Here is a 23547-nt window from a genome sequence, read left to right as displayed (position 1 = left end):
GGACCTACGTTTGTTTTTACTAACCTTTTTCTCTTTACATATCTATGGAAGCTTTTGCAGTCCGTCTTAATGTTCCCTGCAAGCTTTCTCTTGTACTCTATTTTCCCTGCCCTAATCAAACCTTTTGTCCTCCTCTGCTGAGTTGTAAATTTCTCCCAGTCCCCGGGTTCGCTGCTATTTCTGGCCAATTTGTATGCCACTTCCTTGGCTTTAATACTATCCCTGATTTCCCTTGATAGCCACAGTTGAGCCACCTTCCCTTTTTTATTTTTACACCAGACAGGGATGTACAATTGTTGTAGCTCATCCATGCGGTCTCTAAATGTCTGCCATTGCCCATCCACTGTCAACCCCTTAAGTATCATTTGCCAATCTATCCTTGCTAATTCACGCCTCATACCTTCAAAGTTACCCTTCTTTAAGTTCTGGACCATGGTCTCTAAATTCACTGTTTCATTCTCCATCCTCATGTAGAATTCCACCATATTATGGTCACTCTTCCCCAAGGGGCCTCGCACAACGAGATTGCTAATTAATCCTCTCTCATTACACAACACCCAGTCTAAGATGGCCTCCTCCCTAGTTGGTTCCTCGACATAGTGGTCTAGAAAACCATCCCTTATGCACTCCAGGAAATCCTCCTCCACCGTATTGCTTCCAGTTTGGTTAGCCCAATCTATATGCATATTAAAGTCACCCATGATAACTGCTGCACCTTTATTGCATGCACGCCAAATCTCCTGTTTGATGCTCTCCCCAACATCACTGCTACTGTTTGGAGGTCTGTACACAACTCCCACTAATATTTTTTGCCCTTTGGTGTTCTGCAGCTCTATCCATATAGATTCCACATCATCCAAGCTAATGTCCTTCCTAACTATTGCATTGATCTCCTCTTTAACCAGCAATGATACTCCACCTCCTTTTCCTTTTATTCTATCCTTCCTGAATGTTGAATACCCTTGGATGTTGAGTTCCCAGCCCTGATCATCCTGGAGCCATGTCTCTGTAATCCCAATCACATCATATCTGTTGACATCTAATTCATCCACCTTATTACGGATACTCCTTGCATTAAGACACAAAGCCTTCAGGCTTGTTTTTTTAACACCCTTTGTCCTTTTAGAATTATGATGTAGTGTGGCCCTTTTTGTTTCTTGCCTTTGTTTACTCGGCCTTCCACTATTGCTTTTTACCTTTCTACCATCTGTTTCTGACTCCATATTACTTCGCCCTGTCTCGCTGCATAGGTTCCCATCCCCCTGCCATGTTAGTTTAAACACTCCCAAACTGCATTTACAAATATTACCCCCAGGACATCAGTTCCAGTCCTGCCCAAGTGCAGACCGTCCCTTTTGTACAGGTCCCACTTCCCCCAGAACTGGTTCCAATGTCCCAGGAATTTGAATCCCTCCCTCTTGCACCACTGCTCAAGCCACGTATTTATTCTAACTATCCTACTCCCTCTACTCTGATTAGCACGTGGCACTGGTAGAAATCCAGAGATTACGACCTTTGAGGTCCTACTTTTTAATTTAACTCCTAGCTCCCAAAATTCAGCTTGTAGGACCTCTTCCCGCTTCTTACCTATATCGTTGTTACCTACATGTACCACGACAACTAACTGTTCACCCTCCCTCTCCAGAATGCTCTGCAGCCGCTCCGAGGCATCCTTGACCCTTGCACCAGGGAGGCAACATACCATCCTGGAGTCTCGGTTGCGGCCGCAGAAACTCCTATCTATTCCCCTTACAATAGAGTCCCCTATCACTATAGCTCTCCCACTCTTTTTCCCGCCCTTCTGTGCAGCAGAGCCACCCATGGTGCCATGAACCTGGCTGCTGGTGCCTTCCCCTGGTAAGTCATCTCTCCCAACAGTATCCAAAACGGTATATCTGTTTTGGAGGGAGATGACCGCAGGGGCCTCCTGCACTACCTTCCTGCTCTTGCCTTGTCTCTTGGTCACCCATTCACTATCTGTCCTAACCCTTACCCCGACACAAAGTAAGATGGTCATGGTTGCCAGAGGGTGATCATTGCAGCCCCAGGACATTGCTGCAGATGTTCTTCAGGGAAGGATCCTCGGCCCAACTATCTTCCACTGCTTCACCAACGACGTTGGCTCCATCATAAGATGTGGACTGGGACAATTCTACAGTGTTCAGCTTCATTCACAACTCCTCCAATAGTGATGCACTCCAGGCCAGCCTACAGCAGAACACCTTGAGCTGACAAGTGGCAGGTTACATTTGTGCGATGTAACTGCCAGGTAATGACCAACGCCAACAAGAAAAGATCCAATCAGCTCCCCCTGACTTTCAAGGGTACTACTATTGTTGAGTACCCCTACATAAACATTATGAAGCAGTACTATTTATTTAATCCTGAATTAAAATAGTTATCAATGTGTTAGTTTTATACATGTGAAGGGTAGGCTTTTGCTAGAAGAGCTAGAAAGAGTTTAGTTCAAAACAGTCATTTAAACAGAAATGCAAATGTCAAAATCATTTAAAGATGTGGTTGTTTTCAGGACCTTGGAATAGTTCACATTTCTTTTGATCGATATGAGAGATTTCCCAGAACTGGGGTCTCTGACTTTCTAATATGTTGCTAGATCAATAGTGAGGGAATGCTTCATTAACACAAATATCATTGAGAGTTGCAATTGGTTAATTTTGGGATTTTCAAATTAAATCTGACTGTCAATTAAATTTCGAGGTACAGCATTCAGCCAAGCAGAGCACTGTGGCCGTAAAACAGCAGAGCCTCCAAGCTCGTCTATAACCTGAGGAGGAGGAAACTGAGCTCTGAATATGTATTACCTGGAGGATCGCTGTGAAGACCTACACCCAGGTGGTTTGTGAATCTGTACCAGGCTTTTTATTGATGTTGTCAGCTGCAGATCCCGTTCTAGGATTTTACGTTCCTCCTTCAGTTCTGAAAATAACAACAAAACTTTAAGAACATTCAGAAGCACCGAATGCTCCCTCTCAACAGTGTGGTATAAGTTACACGAGGGGAAGAGTGAGAATTTAGAGAAGGAGAAAAAAAAAATCACATCTTTTATTCCAAACAGCATAAGCATCTAGTTCAGACATAACGCAGGCTTGTGGAGGATAGTGTTTGGTACATATCAAGTAATGATAAAACGACTGTTAGCATTTACTTTAGGTAAAATAATCTACTATTACGGTTATTGATTTAAGGATTGATTTTAAATTATCATAATTCTTCTGAAGTATTTTCATAAAATATAAAATGTTGGAGTCCATTATTAAAGAAGTAGTAGCAGGACATTTGGAAAAGCATAACTGAGTCAGGCAAAGTCAGTATGGACTTATGAAGGGGAAGTCATGTTTGACAAATTTGCTGGAATTCTTTGAGGATGTAACAAACAGGGTGAATGAAGGGGAGTCTGTGAATGTGGTATATTTGGACTTCCAGAAGGCATTTGACAAGCCGCCACATAAAAGGTTACTTCACAAGATAAAAATTCACTGGGTTGGGGGTAATATATTAGCATGGATAGAGGAATGGCTAACTCACAGAAAACAGAGAGTCGGGATATATGGTTCATTCTCAGGTTGGCAATCAGTAACTAGTGGGGTACCACAGCAATCAGTGCTGGGACCCCAACTATTTACAATCTATATTAACGACTTGGATGAAGGGACCGAGTGTAACGTAGCCAAGTTTGCTTACGATAGAAAGATGGGAGGAAAAACAGTGTGTGAGGAGGACACAAAAAACCTGCAACATAGACTGGCTAAGTGAGTGGGCAAAAATTTGGCAGCTGGAGTATAATGTTGGAAAGTGTGAGGTTATGCACTTTGGCAGGAAAAAAAAAAATCGAAAAGCAAGTTATTATTTAAATGGAGAAAAATTGCAAAGTGCTGCAGTACAGCGGGACCTGGGGGTCCTGGTGCATGAAACACAAAAGGTTAGTATGCAGGTACAGCAAGTGATCAGGAAGCCCAATGGAATCTTGGCCTTTATTGCAAAGGGAATGGAGTATAAAAGCAGGGAAGTCTTCCTACAGTAAGACAGGGCATTGGTGAGGCCACACCACGAATATTGTGTCCAATTTTGTTTTCCATATTTAAGAAAGGATATACTTGCTTTGGAGGCAGTCCAAAGAAGGTTCACTAAGTTGATTCCAGAGATGAGGGGGTTGACTTATGAGGAAAGGTTGAGTAGGTTGGGCCTCTACTCACTGGAATTCAGAAGAATGAGAGGTGATCTTATCGAAACGTATAAGATTATTGTTATATATGTAAACTTGTATTTACTCTGTACAGCCACCAGAGGGCTCATCTCTGGGAGTTCCAAGGGATCCCATAATCCCTTGGGAGCACTGGTATTTAAGGACGCTTCACAGGTTGGAGAGGCACTCTGGCGACCTGCAATAAAAGACTACGGTCACACTTTACTTTAAGCTCACAGTGTTCAGTCTGACTCTTTCTCCATACACAACAACGGGCGACGAGATACAGATAGCAAACCCAAAGATGCAGAGAACAGTGGGCATCCTGGAGAAATTCTCGGAGGGAGATGATTGGGAAACTTTTGTGAAGCGACTCGACCAATACTTCGTGGCCAACTAATTAGATGGGGAAGAGAGTGCTGCCAAACGAAGAGCGATCCTCCTCACTGTCTGTGGGGCACCAACGTATGGCCTCATGAAGAATCTGCTCACTCCAGCGAAACCCACGGAGGAATCGTACGACGATTTGTGCACACTGGTCCGAGAGCAGTTGAACCTGAAGGAACCTGAAGGAAAGGTACCTGATGGCGAGGTACCGGTTCTACATCTACAAAAGGTCTGAAGGCCAGGAAGTGGTGAGTTATGTCGCCGAGCTAAGACACCTTGCAGGACATTGCGAATTTGTAGGACATTTGGAGCACATGCTCGGAGACTTTTTCGTACTTGGCATTGGCCACGAAACCATACTTTGCAAACTTTTGACTGTAGAGACCCCAACCTTGAGTAAGGCCACAGTGATAGCCCAGGCATTCATTGCCACCAGTGACAATACTTCGCAAATCTCTCAGCACACAAGTGCTGCTACAAGTACTGTGAACAAGTGATGTTGTTTTTGAATCATAATGTACAGGACTGGTCACACATGCCTGCAGCTGCACATCTGCAGATGTCTCAGAGTCCACCATCAAGGGTGATGAATGCAAAGCCATTAACACCTTGTTGGCACTGCAGCGATGATCATCGTTTCTATTCATGCCGATTCAAAGAGTACGTTTGCAAGGGCTGTAGAACAATGGGGCACCTCCAACTAGTGTACAGGTGAGCTGCAAAGCCTGTTACATTTGCAAACCACTACGTTGCAGAGGAGGACAGATCCACGGAGGATCACGACGAACCAGAACTTCAGATCAAGGAGGCAGAGGTACATGGGGTGCACACATTCACCACAAATTGTCCCCGACAATGCTGAATGTTGAACTAAATGGACTCCCGGTGTCACTGGAGCTGAACATGGTCGCGAGCCAGTCCAGCATGGGCAAAAAGACTTTCAAAAGGTTGTGGTGGAACAAGGCCTCAAGGCCAGTCTTAACTCCAATTCGTACAAAAGAATTGATTCTTGTAATCGGCAGTGCTACCGTAAAGGTCTCCTATAATGGAGCGGTGCACAAGCTACCAGGCGATGGTCCCACACTGCTCGGCAGGAGCTGGCTGGGAAAGATACGCTGGAACTGGGACGACATTTGAGCGTTATCGCCTGCTGACGACACTTCGTGTGCCCAGGTCTTAAACAAATTTCCTTCGCTGTTCGAACCAGGCATCGGGAAATTCCAAGGAGCAAAAGTGCAGATCCACCTAATTCCGGGGGCGCGACCCATCCAGCACAAGGTCTCAAGGGAGACGGCACCATCAGGATCTGTGGCGATTACAAAGTAACTATCAATTGTTTCTCCCTGCAGGAACAAATACCCACTACCAAAGGCCGACAACCTTTTTGCAACGCTGGCGGGAGGAAAGACATTCACGAAGCTGGATCTGATTTCAGCCTACATGACGCAGGAACTGGAGGCATCATTGAAGGCCCTCACCTGCATCAACACACACAAAGGTCTTTTTGTTTATAACAGATGCCCGCTTGGAATCCGATCAGCGGTGGCTATATTCCAGAGAAACATCGAAAGTTTACTGAAATCGGTCCAGCACACCGTGGTCTTCCAGGACGACATCTTGGTCACAGGTCGGGACACAGCCGAGCATCTGCAGAACCTGGAGGAGGTTCTTAGTCGACTCAACCACGTGGGGCTCAGGTTAAAACACTTGAAGGGTGTTTTCCTGGCGCGTGAAGTGGAGTTCTTGGGAAGGAGGATTGCGGCGAACGACATCAGGCCCACCAACGCCAAGATGGAGGCAATCGAGAACGCATCGAGGCCACAGAACACGACGGAGTTGCGGTTGTTTCTGGGACTCTTGAACTACTTTGGTAACTTCTTACCAGGTCTCAGCACACTGTTAGAACCACTACATGTCTTACTATGAAAAGGGGGCGAATGGTTTGGGGCAAAAATCCAAGAAAATGCCTTTGTAAAAGCAAGAAAATTGTTATGCTCAAACAAATTGCTTGTGTTGTATGATCCATGTAAGCGTTTGGTACTAGCATGTGATGCGTCATCATATGGCGTCGGGTGTGTATTGCAACAAGCTAATGATTTCAGGAAACTGCAACCGGTTGCTTATGCATCCAGGAGTCTGTCTAAGGCTGAGAGAGCCTCCAGCATGATTGAGAAAGAAGCGTTAGCGTGTGTCTATGGGTTAAAGAAAATGCATCAATACCTGTTTGGGCTAAAATTCAAATCGGAAACTGACCATAAGCCACTTATATCCCTGTTTTCCGAGAGAAAAAATACCAACCCATCGGCCCGCATCCAGAGACGGGTGCTCACGTTGTCCGCATACAACTACGCCATCCTCCACAGGTCAGGCACAGAAAATTGCGCCGATGCTCTCAGTAGGCTGCCATTGCCCATCATGGGGGTGGAAATGGCGTTGCCCGCAGATCTAGCCAAGGTTATGGAAGCATTTGAGAGTGATCAATCACCCATCACTACCCGGCAGATCAAAACTTGGACAAGCCAGGATCCCTTATTATCTCTAGTCAAAATCTGTGTGCTTCATGGGAGATGGTCCAGTGTCCCAGTGGAAATGCAGGAAGAGATAAAGCCGTTCCAGTGGTGCAAAGATGAAATGTCTATACAAGCAGACTGCCTTCTGTGGGCCAATCGAGTAGTGGTCCCCAAGAAGGGCAGAGACACCTTCATCAATGACCTCTACAGTACCCACCCAGGCATCGTAATGATGAAAGCGATAGCCAGATCCCACGTGTGGTGGCCCAGTATCGACGCGGATTGAAGAGTCCTGCGTTCACAGATGTAATACATGCTCGCAGTTAAGCAATGTACCCAGGAGGCGCCGCTAAGTTTATGGTCTTGGCCCTCCAAACCATGGTCTAGGGTACATGTCGACTATGCAGGCCCATTGTTGGGTAAAATATTCCTTGTGGTTGTAGACACGTACTCCAAGTGGATTGAATGTGAGATAATGTCGGCTAGCACGTCGGCTGCCACTACCGAAAGCCCGCGGGCCATGTTTGCCACTCACAACTTACCCGATGTCCTGGTTAGCGACAACAGGCCATGTTTCACCAGTGCTGAGTTCAAAGAATTCATGATCCATAACGGGATCAAACATGTCACATCCGCCCCGTTTAAACCAGCGTCCAATGGTCAGGCAGAGAGAGCAGTGCAAATCATCAAGCAGAGCTTGGAGAGGGTAACTGAAGGCTCACTGCGGACTCGCTTATCCCGAGTCCTGCTTAGCTACCGCACGAGACCCCACTCACTCACTGGGATCCCACCTGCTGAACTGCTCATGAAAAGAGCACTTAAGATGGGGCTCTTGTTAGTTCACCCTGATCTACATGAACAGGTAGAGAGCAGGCGGCTTCAAGAAGGTGCACACCATGATAGCGCAAATGTGTCACGCGAGATTGAAATCAATGATCCTGTATTTGTATTAAATTATGGACAAGGTTCCAAGTGGCTTCCCGGCACTGTCATGGCCAAAGAGGGGAGCAGGGTGTTTCGGGTCAAACTTTCAAATGGACTCATTCACCGGAAACACATGGACCAAATCAAACTCAGATTCACGGACTATTCTGAGCAACTCACCTTGGACCCTACCTTTTTTGACCCCCCAACACACACACCAGTGGCAACCGGCACCACGGTTGACCACGAAGCAGAACCCATCATCCACAGAAGCCCTGCAGGGCCCAACACACCAGGCAGCCCAGTAAGGCCAGCTGCACAGCAGCCCAGCGAGGGCCCAACAAATATTCAACAACACCAGCTTTAACACCGAGACGATCAACCAGGGCAAGAAGGGCCCCAGTATGACTCACACTGTGAATAGTTACACTATTGACTTTTGGAGGGGAGGGGTGGGGGGAGTGTTATTATATATGTAAACTTGTATTTACTCTGTACAGCCACCAGAGGGCTCATCCCTGGGAGTCCCAAGGGATCCCATAATTCGTTGGGAGCACAGGTACTGAAAGAGGCTTCACAAGTTGGAGAGGCACTCTGGAGACCTGCAATAAAAGACTACGGTCGCACTTTACTTTGAGCTCACAGTGTTCAGTCTGACTCTTTCTCCATACACAACAATTATGAGGGGCTTGACAAGGTGGATGCAGAGAGGATGTTTTCACTGATAGGGTAGGGGAGACTAGAACTAGGGGGCATAATCTTAGAATAAGGGGCCGCCCATTTAAAACTATGAGGAGGAATTTCTTCTCTCAGAGGGTTGTAAATCTGTGGAATTCACTGCCTCAGAGAGCTGTGGAAGCTGGGTCATTGAATAAATTTAAGACAGAGATAGACAGTTTCTTAACCGATAAGGGAATAAGGGCTTATGGGGAGCAGGCAGGGAAGTGGACCTGAGTCCATGATTGGATCAGCCATGGTCGTATTAAATGGCGGAGTGGGCTTGAGGGGCCATATGGCCTACTCCTGCTCCTATTTCCTTCATTCTTGTGTTCTTATTTAATCGGGCAAGAAAAGCTGGTCCGAGATAGACAAAACTGGAAGATAATCTGACACGTACAATGCAACACACAGTTAGGTCACCAGATTTTCTAACCATTCTGCATTCAATACTATTCATATTCTACATGGTTTTTGGTTTGTGAAGTTGGAAAGCAGGAGGATCATTAGCCAGAGAACAACAGCCTCTATTTTGATTCATATCTCCTTTCTAATTCTAAACTGTTCTGGCCTGACACTGAGTTTGCAAAGGGGATAATTATATAAAAATCCACAAATCTATCAGCAACCGTTCATGAGTTTATAGATTTATGGAATTTAGGAGGTGTAAACATCATGAAGGGGGACTATTATTTTAATGCTTTTATTAAACATATGTTTTACAGAAATCCTCATCGTTTCATTGTAAGTTAATCTTTGCACATATACCATTGTTCCTAATGTAATACACTGTAGAGTATTTGGTTGACATACATTGGATGCTTGCCAGTACAAATTGGAGCTTAGAACTCACAGTGGAAACATAGAAACATAGAAACATAGAAAATACGTGCAGGAGTAGGCCATTCGGCCCTTCGAGCCTGCACCGCCATTCAATGAGTTCATGGCTGAACATGCAACTTCAGTACCCCATTCCTGCTTTCTCGCCATACCCCTTGATCCCCCTAGTAGTAAGGACTTCATCTAACTCCTTTTTGAATATATCTAGTGAATTGGCCTCAACAACTTTCTGTGGTAGAGAATTCCACAGGTTCACCACTCTCTGGGTGAAGAAGTTTCTCCTCATCTCGGTCCTAAATGGCTTACCCCTTATCCTTAGACTGTGACCCCTGGTTCTGGACTTCCCCAACATTGGGAACATTCTTCCTGTATCTAACCTGTCTGAACCCGTCAGAATTTTAAACGTTTCTATGAGGTCCCCTCTCATTCTTCTGAACTCCAGTGAATACAAGCCCAGTTGATCCAGTCTTTCTTGATAGGTCAGTCCCGCCATCCCGGGAATCAGTCTGGTGAACCATCGCTGCACTCCCTCAATAGCAAGAATGCCCTTCCTCAAGTTAGGAGACCAAAACTGTACACAATACTCCAGGTGTGGCCTCACCAAGGCCCTGTACAACTGTAGCAACACCTCCCTGCCCCTGTACTCAAATACCCTCGCTATGAAGGCCAACATGCCATTTGCTTTCTTAACCGCCTGCTGTACCTGCATGCCAACCTTCAGTGACTGATGTACCATGACACCCAGGTCTCGTTGCACCTCCCCTTTTCCTAATCTGTCACCATTCAGATAATAGTCTGTCTCTCTGTTTTTACCACCAAAGTGGATAACCTCACATTTATCCACATTATACTTCATCTGCCATGCATTTGCCCACTCACCTAACCTATCCAAGTCACTCTGCAGCCTCATAGCATCCTCCTCGCAGCTCACACTGCCACCCAACTTAGTGTCATCCGCAAATTTGGAGATACTACATTTAATCCCCTCGTTTAAATTATTAATGTACAGTGTAAACAGCTGGGGCCCTAGCACAGAACCTTGCGGTACCCCACTAGTCACTGCCTGCCATTCTGAAAAGTACCCATTTACTCCTACTCTTTGCTTCCTGTCTGACAACCAGTTCTCAATCCATGTCAGCATACTACCCCCAATCCCATGTGCTTTAACTTTGCACATTAATCCTTTGTGTGGGACTTTGTTGAAAGCCTTCTGAAAGTCCAAATATACCACATCAACTGGTTCTCCCTTGTCCACTCTACTGGAAACATCCTCAAAAAATTCCAGAAGATTTGTCAAGCATGATTTCCCTTTCACAAATCCATGCTGACTTGGACCTATCATGTCACCTCTTTCCAAATGCGTTGCTATGACATCCTTAATAATTGATTCCATCATTTTACCCACTACTGAGGTCAGGCTGACCGGTCTATAATTCCCTGTTTTCTCTCTCCCTCCTTTTTTAAAAAGTGGGGTTACATTGGTTACCCTCCACTCCATAGGAACTGATCCAGAGTCAATGGAATGTTGGAAAATGACTGTCAATGCATCCGCTATTTCCAAGGCCACCTCCTTAAGTACTCTGGGATGCAGTCCATCAGGCCCTGGGGATTTATCGGCCTCCAATCCCATCAATTTCCCCAACACAATTTCCCGACTAATAAGGATTTCCCTCAGTTCCTCCTCCTTACTAGACCCTCTGACCCCTTTTATATCCGGAAGGTTGTTTGTGTCCCCCTTAGTGAATACCGAACCAAAGTACTTGTTCAATTGGTCTGCCATTTCTTTGTTCCCCGTTATGACTTCCCCTGATTCTGACTGCAGGGGACCTACGTTTGTCTTTACTAACCTTTTTCTCTTTACATACCTATAGAAACTTTTGCAATCCATCTTAATGTTCCCTGCAAGCTTCTTCTCGTACTCCATTTTCCCTGCCCTAATCAAACCCTTTGTCCTCCTCTGCTGAGTTCTAAATTTCTCCCAGTCCCCGGGTTCGCTGCTATTTCTGGCCAATTTGTATGCCACTTCCTTGGCTTTAATGCTATCCCTGATTTCCCTTGATAGCCACGGTTGAGCCACCTTCCCTTTTTTATTTTTACGCCAGACAAGAACATACCTGCAATTGATGGCACTGCACTTTGTGTCATAAGGTTCAAGCTGCACTTATGCTCTTCTTCTAAGCATTCCTGCAGATAACATGAAGTCGGGTTAAAGTCCCACGATTATCATTCCTGAACAAAGTGTATATCTGTTCCTCCAATTCTAAAGTAACAATAAGTTGGTACCAAATTAGATTTTATTTTAATAATTTTATTTTAAAAATACTTGTGCTTTTATTTATTATGTTTGTAGTTTTCAGTTGTGTTGTTTACTTTTTATTTAATTTCATCATTGGCATTGAACTTCTTTCTTTTACATCCGTCCAGGTTTCACCATTGATATCAAAGTGAATTTATCTGGGAATTCCTGAAGGTTGGATAGATTATTTTTCTTGCCGACAGAGTACGTAATAATATTTCACATTTTTTCCCCCGCACTACAGGGTACTAATAATTAACGTTAGATTATTGTGGATTTTAGTTGAATATAGCAATTATTTTAGCAGAACTGGTGTTCAGCCTAATACTTTCTATTGCCCGTTTTGTGCCAACACCCAAGACAAATTTATACCCTATTAACTTTAGTGTGGTCTGCTACTGATTAAGGAAGTATTGCAGTAAGAGAGGAAAAAACAGCAAGCAGAGATGCAGGATAAACAATGACAGTGAAAGTAAATAGGTGCATTTTTTTCATATCTCCTAGATCTCTCATAGTTCAGGAACTAGAGGGTAGTTTATGATATTTACTGATCCAAGGTAAAATATTATCCATTTTATGATACTGAAACATACAGGTCTCAGAGATGTAATGTTTCTAATACTATTTACCTACCACTTTGCAAAACTTGCAAGATGCACATACTTTTTGTTCTTCTCTCCTCAAGACTTCTTATTCACGGTTATTTACATACTTCCTTTGCTATATCCTCACTGTGGATATCGCAAAGTTTACCTCAGATGAAGGTACTTTATTTGTTTACTCTTTCTTTTCTCCTCAACATCTTGTATCTTTTTCTTAGTAACATGCATGATTATAAAAGATGGTGGATTTATAATTCTTGTGAAAGATGTCATTGACATAACATTGCACCGGGGTGGGTTTAACCCATCAGCAAGGCTTTTCCCACTATCAATTTTCCAAAATGACCAGGATCTTTACCAGTTGATTAACTGCCATGGTCCAAGCCTGGTGGACAGATAGGTTGACTCTGGCTTCAGAGTCTCAGATCGGATTCAAAATTTGATGACTTATACCAAATAGAATTCCGGAAAAAAATATATATATTTTTTTCTCCCACTGCTGCACATCCCTCAGTTTTTATTTGTAAATTTTCTGCACAGTTGTCATTTAACACATATTGTCATGCTGCTTTGGATATTGTAGTTCCACAGCAACAGGGTGAAAACTCCAACTCCAACCATGCATCATCCACATAGACTTTCTCAACATGGACTGCAAATCCAACCCAGTTAATGGATCCTTTTCTTTCTTGTCATATACTATGGGTTATCATAATTCATTCTGGCAGTTCCACAGGAGCAGAAAGGAAACTGCAACTCCCACGATTCACTTCTTTTGCACAGTGTCCTCTCACAAGAGATAGAAATTCCCACTATCAAAAACCCAGGTGAAAATTCTAACTCTGGGATTGAAGCAGACTCAGAGAATAGCAAACTTCTGTGCATGTCGGCTTAGTGACTTTTTCATGCTTGCATAATCTTTTATATATTTGTTATGCTATAATTGTTATTTTTTTAGCTTTCTATACAGACACAAGGTAAATAAAATACACATGTAAACAACATGAAGAAATTATTTGGGCAATTTGGTCTGCTTTGTGGCAATTCCTGTTTGGTAGCTCTGAAACCCTCCAGCCCCACATCCCAAACTGTACTTTATGGTCCTCGGACGCTGATTTTTTTGTGTACTCTCCCTTCCACCATACCTCAGTTGGTGGCAGAACCTTCAACTATCTTGGTGCAAATCTTTGGAATTCCTTCACTAAACCACTTTTGCTTTGCTTTAAAATTCTCATCAAAACCTATCTTTTCAACTGTGCATTCAATCATCTCTCCTACCACTGCTTGATGTCTGTGCTGTTCTTTGTAGAGCACTCTGGAATGATTAAGCACTTAAGGGAGGAAAATATGCATCTTGGCTGAACGGGATACTACTTGCCTGTGCTTTATGATTCTTTTGCTTTCAATTGGAAAAACAAAGTACCACTGTAAACCATTGGCTGTGACTAAATGAGTCAAGGAATGGCAAAGTTCCCAATCGAATGGTTAAATTACACATAACAACTCAAGCCTGACTAATTTGTTCTTAAACATAAAACTGCAGGCTGAATTCTCCTCCTATTGGTAGGTTAGCACCAGAGCAGGACTCGCCCCACTAGTTACTGTTTGCCAACCGGAAATTTACCCATTTATCCCGACTCTCTGTGTTCTGTTAGTTAGTCAATCCTCTATCCATGCTAATATATTACCCCCAACCCCGTGAACTTTGAGAGAAAAGTCTGAGAGATGAGATGTTGAGTGAAGGCAGTTTGAGTGAAAGATATGAATTGTCACCAGTGCCTAGACTTACCATTGCTAGCCTTGTACAGTCATTGAACCTCTTTCTGCCGCTGCTGACACTCAAATCTGCTTCACATTCTGACAATTTGGCCACAGCTGTCTGATGCTCTGAAGAAAATCCTATGCCCTTTTAAATTGCCACAGCATTTTAAACACTGCAACTCTGATTATCCTGCCCCATGGTGGTATTTACTGCTCCAAAACTGTACTGCATAGCAAATAAGGGCTCTGGAAGACAATGCAGTTGGTCACCGGTAGAATCCTATAGCCTGCTGCTCTCTGGCAAGAGAGAATGAAATGTAGTCAGCTCTCTTTGAACACAGAGCCTCTGTGACCTCTCTTATGCAACAGTGGACGGCAAACTGCGAGATGTTGTAAATATCTCGGGCTCCAGCCTGGAAGAAGCCCAATGTATAAATGTTCATTGCCACGGTCACTGGCAATATAGTCCAATATGGCAGTGCTGGCATCAAATCAGCGTTGCATGCTGATTGACATCATGATCTGCCAACTCTGGATACTCGCGGCGGGCGCACACTAATGCCCTCACCAATATGATGTCCGGAGAGACTCGCACCAGAAATATGCGCGGGCGTGCCACGGACGCCATTTTGCATCTTTAAGGCCAAAGGTAATGCCCAAATAATAGGTGCTATGGATCTGAGTTTTGCGCCCCAAGTCTGCAGGAAGAGGAGGCCTTAGACATCATAGGCAGACAGATAGGAGACGCTGTTGGAGATGACAAGGTTGGTAGTGGGGTTGCACACTGTTTAGACAGGCTGAGGAATTTATGGCACATTTTGGTGAATGTTGTTCTGTAAACATGGCCTGTACACATACAGTTCTGAGTTCATTTCTATGTATGCTTTCAACTTTTAGGAGTTTGGATGATAGCGGGGGAAATGTAGACAGCCATCTTACGAAGGAATTTGGCACAAGTCCTTGACTGTAAGGAATTTTGTAAGAGTGCAGAGAGATAGCAGGCAGGTGTGGTGACGTTATTTGTGGAGTCTTTATTTATTGAAAGCATTATCCTATCAGTTGTCTTTGCCTTTCTCTGACTGCCCTGATCCATGACCACTCCTCCCTGTGCACCCTCCTCATTAAGTAGGCTGGGGCCGGGGGGCGGGGGGGGGGGGGGGAAAGAGTCCTTTTAACCCTTCTTTATCTTCATCACCTTCAGCTTCCAGAAGCAGCAATCCTTTCTTTATTGCAAAGTTGTGAAGTACCCTGAAGGCTACAATGATTAATAAGAGTCACTCTGAGTTGTACTACAGGGCTCCATCAGATTTACTCAGGTACCTTAAAGAAGACTTATGAATGCCTTTAGTCTGCTTTATCACACCTTGTGGTATAATCCTCATTATATTTGTTGTCCCACTTTGTCTGCAGAAGCCTTACTAGAGTCATAAGCTCGTCCGGTTCATCATCAACTATCCTGTTCCATGACCCTGACTCATGAGGGCTGGTATAGCGGATTGCTGCGTAAGGAAAGCATCATGGCAAATTCCTGGGTTTCTGACACTGATGTGTAGGATAAAGTGATTGGCACTGCACATAAGTAGAATGAAAGCCTTCTTGTTCATAAAATTGAGGGACTATGTATTCAGTCAATTGCTCTTTGCACCTGTGAGAATGCGGCCAGTTCATATTGGAATAGCTCTATCTCTCGGTTTGTCGACTTCCATTGGAAAGGTTATGAATTGTGCAGCACTCCTGAATAAAGCATTAGTGACCTTCTTGGTCCATTTATGAGCTACTGGTTGACTAATGTGGCAAAAGTCACTTGATGCTGCCTGGAAGGATCCAATTGCAAAGAAATGCAAGGTAGTTCTGATCTTGACAGGTACAGATAATCGGCATGGGCTGCACATCTCAGTCAACATTTGACAACAACTTCCAATGGCAATTGCAGCCTATTGATACAATGATGGTCAGAAAAGTCTAAGCAAGTCCTTTTTGGTTTGTAGAGCCTGGTGAGTAGGTACATGCATGAAGGGGAGAGATGCCTTCTGTGGCAACTGCCTAAAAGCTTCCCATATTGCCTCTTCCATTTCTCCATCCTCTTCTTCATCTTCGTCACTTAAGAATAGAGGGATTCACACTGAGAAATCCAGTTCCCCGATGGAAAGCAGTACATTGAACAAAGCTGATTAAAACTAGAAGCAAGAGTCCCAAAGAGAACTCCAAAGCACTAAAAAGAATATACAGGGAAAATAACACCAACCTTCAGGAGCAGCACACAAAAATGGTCTCATCAGTATGGTATCTGCCTCAAAGACAGCTTACTGCAGTTCCTACTGCCATTTGTTTAATTACACCAATTATTTGAGATGGGTTTGGGGCCTAATATATTAATAACATTTCTAATATTTGAACTGTGCCCCAAGTGCACATCAAGTATTTATGGTAAGTATGGCAAGAATTGTCAGAAATGTGGGAAATTATTAAAAATTAAACAGTTAAGTACATTTTTGTATCATAGGTACAGAATAGCTTCAGTCTCAGTGACAAGATGCTTGAATTAGAACCAGAAAAAACACTTAGCATGCAAGCAAAATTGATGCTCCACTGACGTAAGGATGAATTCTCCTCTGATTTCCCATCTGTTTTGTGGCGGATTTGAGGTGTAAAATGACTTCTTAAAGGCCATCACCTTAAATACAACTTCCCAAGAAGTCCCTTTAAGACCCAGGGTGAGCCCAATTCACCATACGTAAATGGAGTCAAGCGCTGTGGCTAACTGTTTCAACCCATTTCCCCCAACCTCTGCCCCAAACCCTCCCCAAATAATTACCTTCACTTTATAAGTGGTAGTAGGAGCTGCAGTAAGGTATCCTTGAGGCAGATACCACACTGATGTTACAGGTTTTCATTAAAATAATGAAAAAATGCCATGGAGTAAAGATAGCCCAACCACTGAGGAAAGAGGCATGTTGGCCAGTTTTCTGTTCTTGAAATGTGCCAGTTGCTCTTGCATTTCTTGCTGTCACACGATGGCTCCTGCCGCAGCTGCCATTTTTCATCCATTACCGCCTATTTGCCACTTTATTTACTACCGATGTTCCGCATTCTGTGGCCTCTTCTACTTGATCCCAAACGGATACATCTTCACGGTATGCATCCCTTCCCCACTGAAGTACTCATCAGTCCTTCAAATCACATTCCTGCTGAGACATCCTTTAAAACCCAACCCTCTCCAGAGGCACTTCTCAGCCAATTGCTCGGCACCCAACAAGCACCACACCCACAGAGATAGTCGGCCACCGTCACTTCCCCATCCCTCAGCCCCATCTTCCATTCATTTCCCCCTTTCCTTCTCTCTCCCTTTATCCAACCCTCCTCTTTTTGTCACTCCCTTTGTCTTTCTCCTCTCTTCCTTTCTCCCCCTCCTTCTCTCCATTGGTCCCATTCCTTCCCACTCCCCAATTCCCCTCCCACTCCAATTAACCTCTTGAACTCCAGCCTGAATAGATCAACTAATTATATCAATAAAGCAATATATGATCTGAGAATTCTAATGCTAATGTCCCTGAATGTTGGGCCAAAAATTGCGGTTAGAAGCTTCCCACGGGCGGATGCCTCCGACCGAAAAACTTTTAACGAAAATACCTGGTGATCCCGGAGGATCGTAGACTTACGTTCCGAGGCCTAGCTGCGCTGTCCAACGTAGGGGCCCCCCGTATTCCAGGAGCGTATGTGCTGCCTATAATCACGTGGGCCGGACCAATCAATGAAAACAGCATATCCCCATTCACAGTAATGGTGATCTCATCACTTCTATGAATGGGGATACACCCAAAAACACAAACATTTTAAATAAATAAGAAAAACTCTTCACATTTAAAATTAACTGAAATTGAATTTAATTAAATGTCTTAGACAAAAATTTATTTTTTTGAATTTTTTTTAAAGTATGTTTTAATAGGGGTAAAAATAAACTTACCTTAATGGACAGGGTTTTTAATACAAAAATTATTGATAAAATGTTATTTTTCTATCTTTTAAAACCCTTACGCTGGTAAAAGCATGCCTTACGCCTGCTTTTACCAGGCATAAGAGTTTGAAGGACATTCGCTGGGCAAGAATCATAGGCCCGAATTTGGTGGAAGTTAAGTTCTGCCCAGTGCCACTCAAAGAACTGCTGAGATCCTGACGGTACTTTGGGCGGAACTTTCACTAAAAAGTCCTGGAAAGACCGTCCGGTGGCAAAAAAAGGACTTACGCCGTGAATCTGGGCAGCAGCGGGCAGGAGCTCCCAATCTCGGCAGCAAATGCAATCCTCAGCAAAGTACCGCCGAGGATTGAGTTGGGCCCAGGGAGGAGGGGGAACAGATAAAATTAAATGTTTCCAAAAAATAAAAAAAACACTGGAAAACATTCAGGGGACCTCATCCATCTGAATCGCTTGAAAAAAAAAGAAAAGTTTACTAACCTTTTTTTGCAAGTCTTCATACCTACCGTTGAGGTTAGACCTGTCTCCATACGATGGTCTTTTCCCCTGCTGCAGCAGACTCCCACCCAGACCAAACTGGCAGCTCAGTGGGAGGGATGCCAGCAGACGGTCCCCAGCGGTCTTCGCTCCCCGCCAGTGGGAGATCTCCACCAAACTCGCTCGGGGGAGAGACCGCCCAGAAAACTCGGCGGCAGCAAGTTCGGCCCCATAGAAAATTACAGCACGGATGGAGGCCATTTCGGCCCATTGTGTCCATGCCGGCCAACAAAGAGCTATCCAGTCTAAACCCACTTTCCAGCTCTTGGTCTGTAGCCTTGTAGGTTACGGCACTTCAAGTGCATATCCAAGCACTTTTTAAATGGGGTGAGGGTTTCTGCCTCTACCACCCTTTCAGGCTGTGAGTTCAAGAACCCTGGCACCACCCTCTGGGTGAAAAGATTTCCCCTCAAATCCCCTCTAAACCTCCTACCAATTACTTTAAATCTATGCCCCCGATTGTTGATCCATCTGCTACACCTCAATAAGGTCTCCCCCCTCAGCCTCCTCTGTTCCAAAGAAAACCTAGACTATATCCAATCTTTCCTCATAGCTAAGATTCTCCACTCCCGGCAATATCCTCATAAATCTCCTCTGTACCTTCTCCAGGGCAATCACATCCTTCCTGTAATGTGGTGACCAGAACTGCAGCAGTACTCTAGCTGTGGCCTAACTAGTGTTTTATACAGTTCAAGCATAACCTCCCTGCTCTTGTATTCTATGCCTCAGCTAATAAAGGCAAGTATTCTGTATGCCTTCTTAACCACCTTATCTCCCTGCATTGCTACCGTCAGGGGTCTGTGGACATACACTCCAAGGTCCCTTTGTTCCTCTACGCTTCTCAGTGTCCTACCATTTAATGTGTATTTCCTTGCCTTGTAGCCCTCACGCTTCTCCGGATTGCATTCCATTTGCCACTGTTCTGCCCACCTGACCAGTTCATTGACATCTTTCTGCAGTCTACAGCTTTCTTCTTCATTATCAACCACTCAGAAAATGTTTGTATCATCTGCGAACTTCTTAATCATACCCGCTACTTTCAAGTCTAAATCATTAATTATATATACCACAAAAAGCAAGGAACCGAGTACTGAGCCCTGCAGAACCCCAGTCAGAAAAACACCCATCAACCATTACCCTCTGTTTCTTGCCTCTGAGCCAATTTTGGATCCAACTTGCCACTTTGCCTTGGATCCCATGGGCTTTTACTTTCGTGACTAGTCTGCCATGTGGAACCTTATCAAAAGCCTTGTTAAAATGCATATATATACATTAAATGTACTACCCTCATCGACCCACCCTGTTACCTCCTCAAAAAATTCAATCAAGTTAGTCAGACCCGACCTTCCCTTAACAAATCCATGCTGACTGTCCTCGATTAATCTGTGTCTTTCTAAATGAAGATTCATCCTGTCCCTCAAAATTTTTTCCAAGAATTTTCCCACCAGCAGCAAATAGCCCAAATTTTTGCCCGCAAAGGCTCTTCTTCCGGGGATGCATTGGATTTGTCAAAAAACATTTTGATAGATCGGAAATAGGCGCATGTGCAGCGCACGACTAAAACCGGCACTTGCGGGGCCTCTAGCGGCGAGTATGCACATCATATGCGCCTGTAGAGACCGCGATTGTTGGCCCATTGAGTAGCGGGGGCTCCACCTAACACTACGCACCAGCACTCTCCCTCCGCCATCCACACAATCAGAAATGATAGGTATTCTCTAAATTCTAAAAGATTTTCTTAACAGAATCTGTGCAGAAGTGTTAGATGAGTAGAGCTAGATACTGCCGCTCTGGACCCAAGCCTATTACTCTCATTTCTCTTTCAGCTGTCATGCTCCACTCTCCTCATTTTCTCTTATCCAGCAATGCCACTTTTCATCTTCCCCTTCCCCAGCAAACCTTTTGTCCTACAATTATCCAAGGCTCAAATACCTTCTGGATGAGCCACAGTTTCCCTTTGTGCCTCCCTCAGCATTCATAATTGCATCCACTGTTGGACCCACCATTTGCTCTCCATCCATTTACAGATTCTGGAGCCCTGTCCTTGATGTCCTTAAAGGTGTCAGCTGAGACTTGATGGTAGCGCTCTCACCTTGGAGTCAAGAGGTTGTGGGTTTAAGTCCCACTCCAATCTAGTGCGTCTTGTAGCAATAACTGAGACCTGGCTCAAAAAAGGGCAGGATTGGGTATTAAATAATCCTGGTTATAAGGTGTTCAGGAAAGATGGGGAATAGTGGATAGTCAAGGGGCTATAGTGGAGGAGGAACTTAACACAATCACAATCACTAAGGAGGTGGTACTCAGTAAGATAATGGGACTAAAGGCAGATAAATCCCCTGGACCTGATGGCTTGCATCCTAGGGTCTTGAGAGGTAGCAGCAGGGATTGTGGATGCATTGGTTGTAATTTACCAAAATTTCCTGGATTCTGGAGACGTCCCAGCAGACTGGAAAACTGAAAATGGAACACCCCTATTTAAAAAAGGAGGCAGACAAAAAGCCAGGAAACTATAGACCAGTTAGCCTAACATCTGTGGTTGGGACAATGTTGGAGTCCATTATTAAAGAAGCAGTAGCACGACATTTGGATAAGCAAAATTCGGTCAGGCAGAGTCAGCATGGATTTATGAAGGGGAAGTCATGTTTGACAAATTTGCTGGAGCTTTTTGAGAATGTAACGAACAGGGAGGATAAAGGGGAACCATTGGATGTGGTGTATTTGGACTTCCAGAAGGCATTTGACAAGGTGCCACATAAAAGGTTACTGCACAAGATAAAAGTTCATGGGGTTGGGGGTAATATATTAGCACGGATAGAGGATTGGCTAAAGAACAGAGAGTCAGGATAAATGGTTCATTCTCTGGATGGCAACCAGTAACCAGTGGAGTGCCGCAGGGATCAGTGCTGGGACCCCAACTATTTACAATCTATATTAACGACTTGGAAGAAGGGACTGAGTGTAACGTAGCCAAGTTTGCTGACGATACAAAGAGGGAGGAAAAGCAATGTGTGAGGACACAAAAAATCTGCAAAAGGACATGGACAGGCTAAGTGAGTGGGCAAAAATTTGGCAGATGAAGTATAATGTCGGAAAGTGTGAGGTCATGCACTTTGGCAGAAAAAAAATCAAAGAACAAGTTATTATTTAAATGGAGAAAGATTGCAAAGTGCCGCAGTACAGCGGGACCTGGGGGTACTTGTGCATGAAACACAAAAGGATAGTATGCAGGTACAGCAAGTGATCAGGAAGGCCAATGGTATCTTGGCCTTTATTGCAAAGGGGGTGGAATATAAAAGCAGGGAAGACTTGCTGCAGCTATATAAGGTATTGGTGATGCCACACCTGGAATACTGCGTGCAGTTTTGGTTTCCATATTTAAGAAAGGATATACTTGCTTTGGAGGCAGTTCAGAGAAGGTTCACTAGGTTGATTCTGGGGATGAGGGGGTTGACTTATGAGGAAAGGTTGAGTAGGTTGTGCCTTTACTCATTGGAGTTCAGCAGAATGAGATGTGATCTTATCAAAATATATAAGATTATGAGAGGGCTTGACAAGGTGGATGGAGAGAGGATGTTTCCACTGATGGGGGAGACTAGAACTAGAAGGCATGATCTTAGAATAAGGGGCCGCCCATTTAAAACAGAGATGAGGAAAAATTTCTTCTCTCAGAGGGTTGTAAATCTGTGGAATTTGCTACTTCAGAGAGCTGTGGAAGCTGGGACATGGAATAAATTTAAGACAGAAATAGACAGTTTCTTAAACGATAAGGGGAGTTGGCGGGGAAGTGGAGCTGAGTCCATGATCAGATTAGCCATGATCTTATTGAACGGCGGAACAGGCTCAAGGGGCCGTATGGCCCTATTTCTTATGTTCTTATGAAAGATAGGAGGTGGTGTGGCAGTATTGGTTAAGGAGAATGTTACAGTGCTGGAAAGGGAGGAGATCCTGCAGGGGTCAAGGACAGAATCTATATGGCTAGAGTTAAGAAATAATAGAGGTGCAATCACACTACTAGGTATATTCTATAGAGCACCAAATAGTGGGAAAGATATGGAAGTGCAAATTTGCGGAGAAATTACAGTGGGGTGCAAGAACTATAGAGTAGTAATAACGGGAGACTTCAACTATCCTAATATGGACTCGGATCGTTATAGTGTAAAGTGCAGAGAAGGTGAAGAATTTCTGAAGTGTGTTCAGGAGAAATTTCTTGATCAGTATGTTTCCGGCCCAACGAGGAGGTTCTGGGAAATGAGATAGGTCAAGTGGAGCAAGTGTCAGTAGGGGAACATTTAGGGGACAGTGATCATAGTATCATAAGTTTTAGATTAGTTATGGAAAAGGACAGGGAGCAATCTAGAGTAAAAATGTTTAACTGGGGGAAGGCCAATTTCAATAGGATAAGAACAGATCTGATCTGGGTAAACTGGAATCAAAGATTGACAAGCAAAATGGTAATGGAACAATGGGCTGCCTTTAAAGAAGAAATAGTTCAGGTACAGTTGAGGTATATTCCCACTAGGGGGAAAGGCAGGGCAACTACAGTCAGGGCTCCCTAGATGACAAAACAGACTGAAAATATGATGAAGCAGTAAAAGAATGTGTATGACAGATGTCAGGTTGCAAATACATCTGGGAATCAGGCTATATATAGAAAGGTCAGAGGAAAAATGAAGAAGGAAATAAGAGGGGCAAAGAGAGGGTATGAGAATAGAATGGCAGCCAACATAAAAAAGAAATCCAAAAGGCTTCTGTAGGCATATAAATAGTAAAAGGATAGTAAGAGGAGGGATGGGGCT

General features: G+C 44.1%; 1 protein-coding gene across 2 annotated transcripts in view; it reads right to left on the bottom strand.

The window, feature by feature from the left end:
• The window catches only part of ccdc24 (coiled-coil domain containing 24), a 191937-nt gene that overhangs the window by 7916 nt on the left and 160474 nt on the right, over window positions 1-23547 (bottom strand). For both annotated transcript variants that reach the window (XM_070886772.1, XM_070886773.1), the window contains 2 exons: window positions 11697-11766; window positions 2823-2937 (listed from right to left, as the gene is read on the bottom strand). In XM_070886772.1, the coding sequence (XP_070742873.1) occupies window positions 2823-2937; window positions 11697-11766 (185 nt within the window). The remainder of the gene's footprint in view (window positions 1-2822; window positions 2938-11696; window positions 11767-23547) is intronic.

Source organism: Pristiophorus japonicus, chromosome 8 (genome assembly GCF_044704955.1).
Source record: "Pristiophorus japonicus isolate sPriJap1 chromosome 8, sPriJap1.hap1, whole genome shotgun sequence".
Classification (NCBI taxonomy): domain Eukaryota; kingdom Metazoa; phylum Chordata; class Chondrichthyes; family Pristiophoridae; genus Pristiophorus; species Pristiophorus japonicus.
The sequence above is the reverse complement of the archived record's forward strand: the minus strand, read 5'-3'. Positions and strand labels throughout refer to the sequence as shown.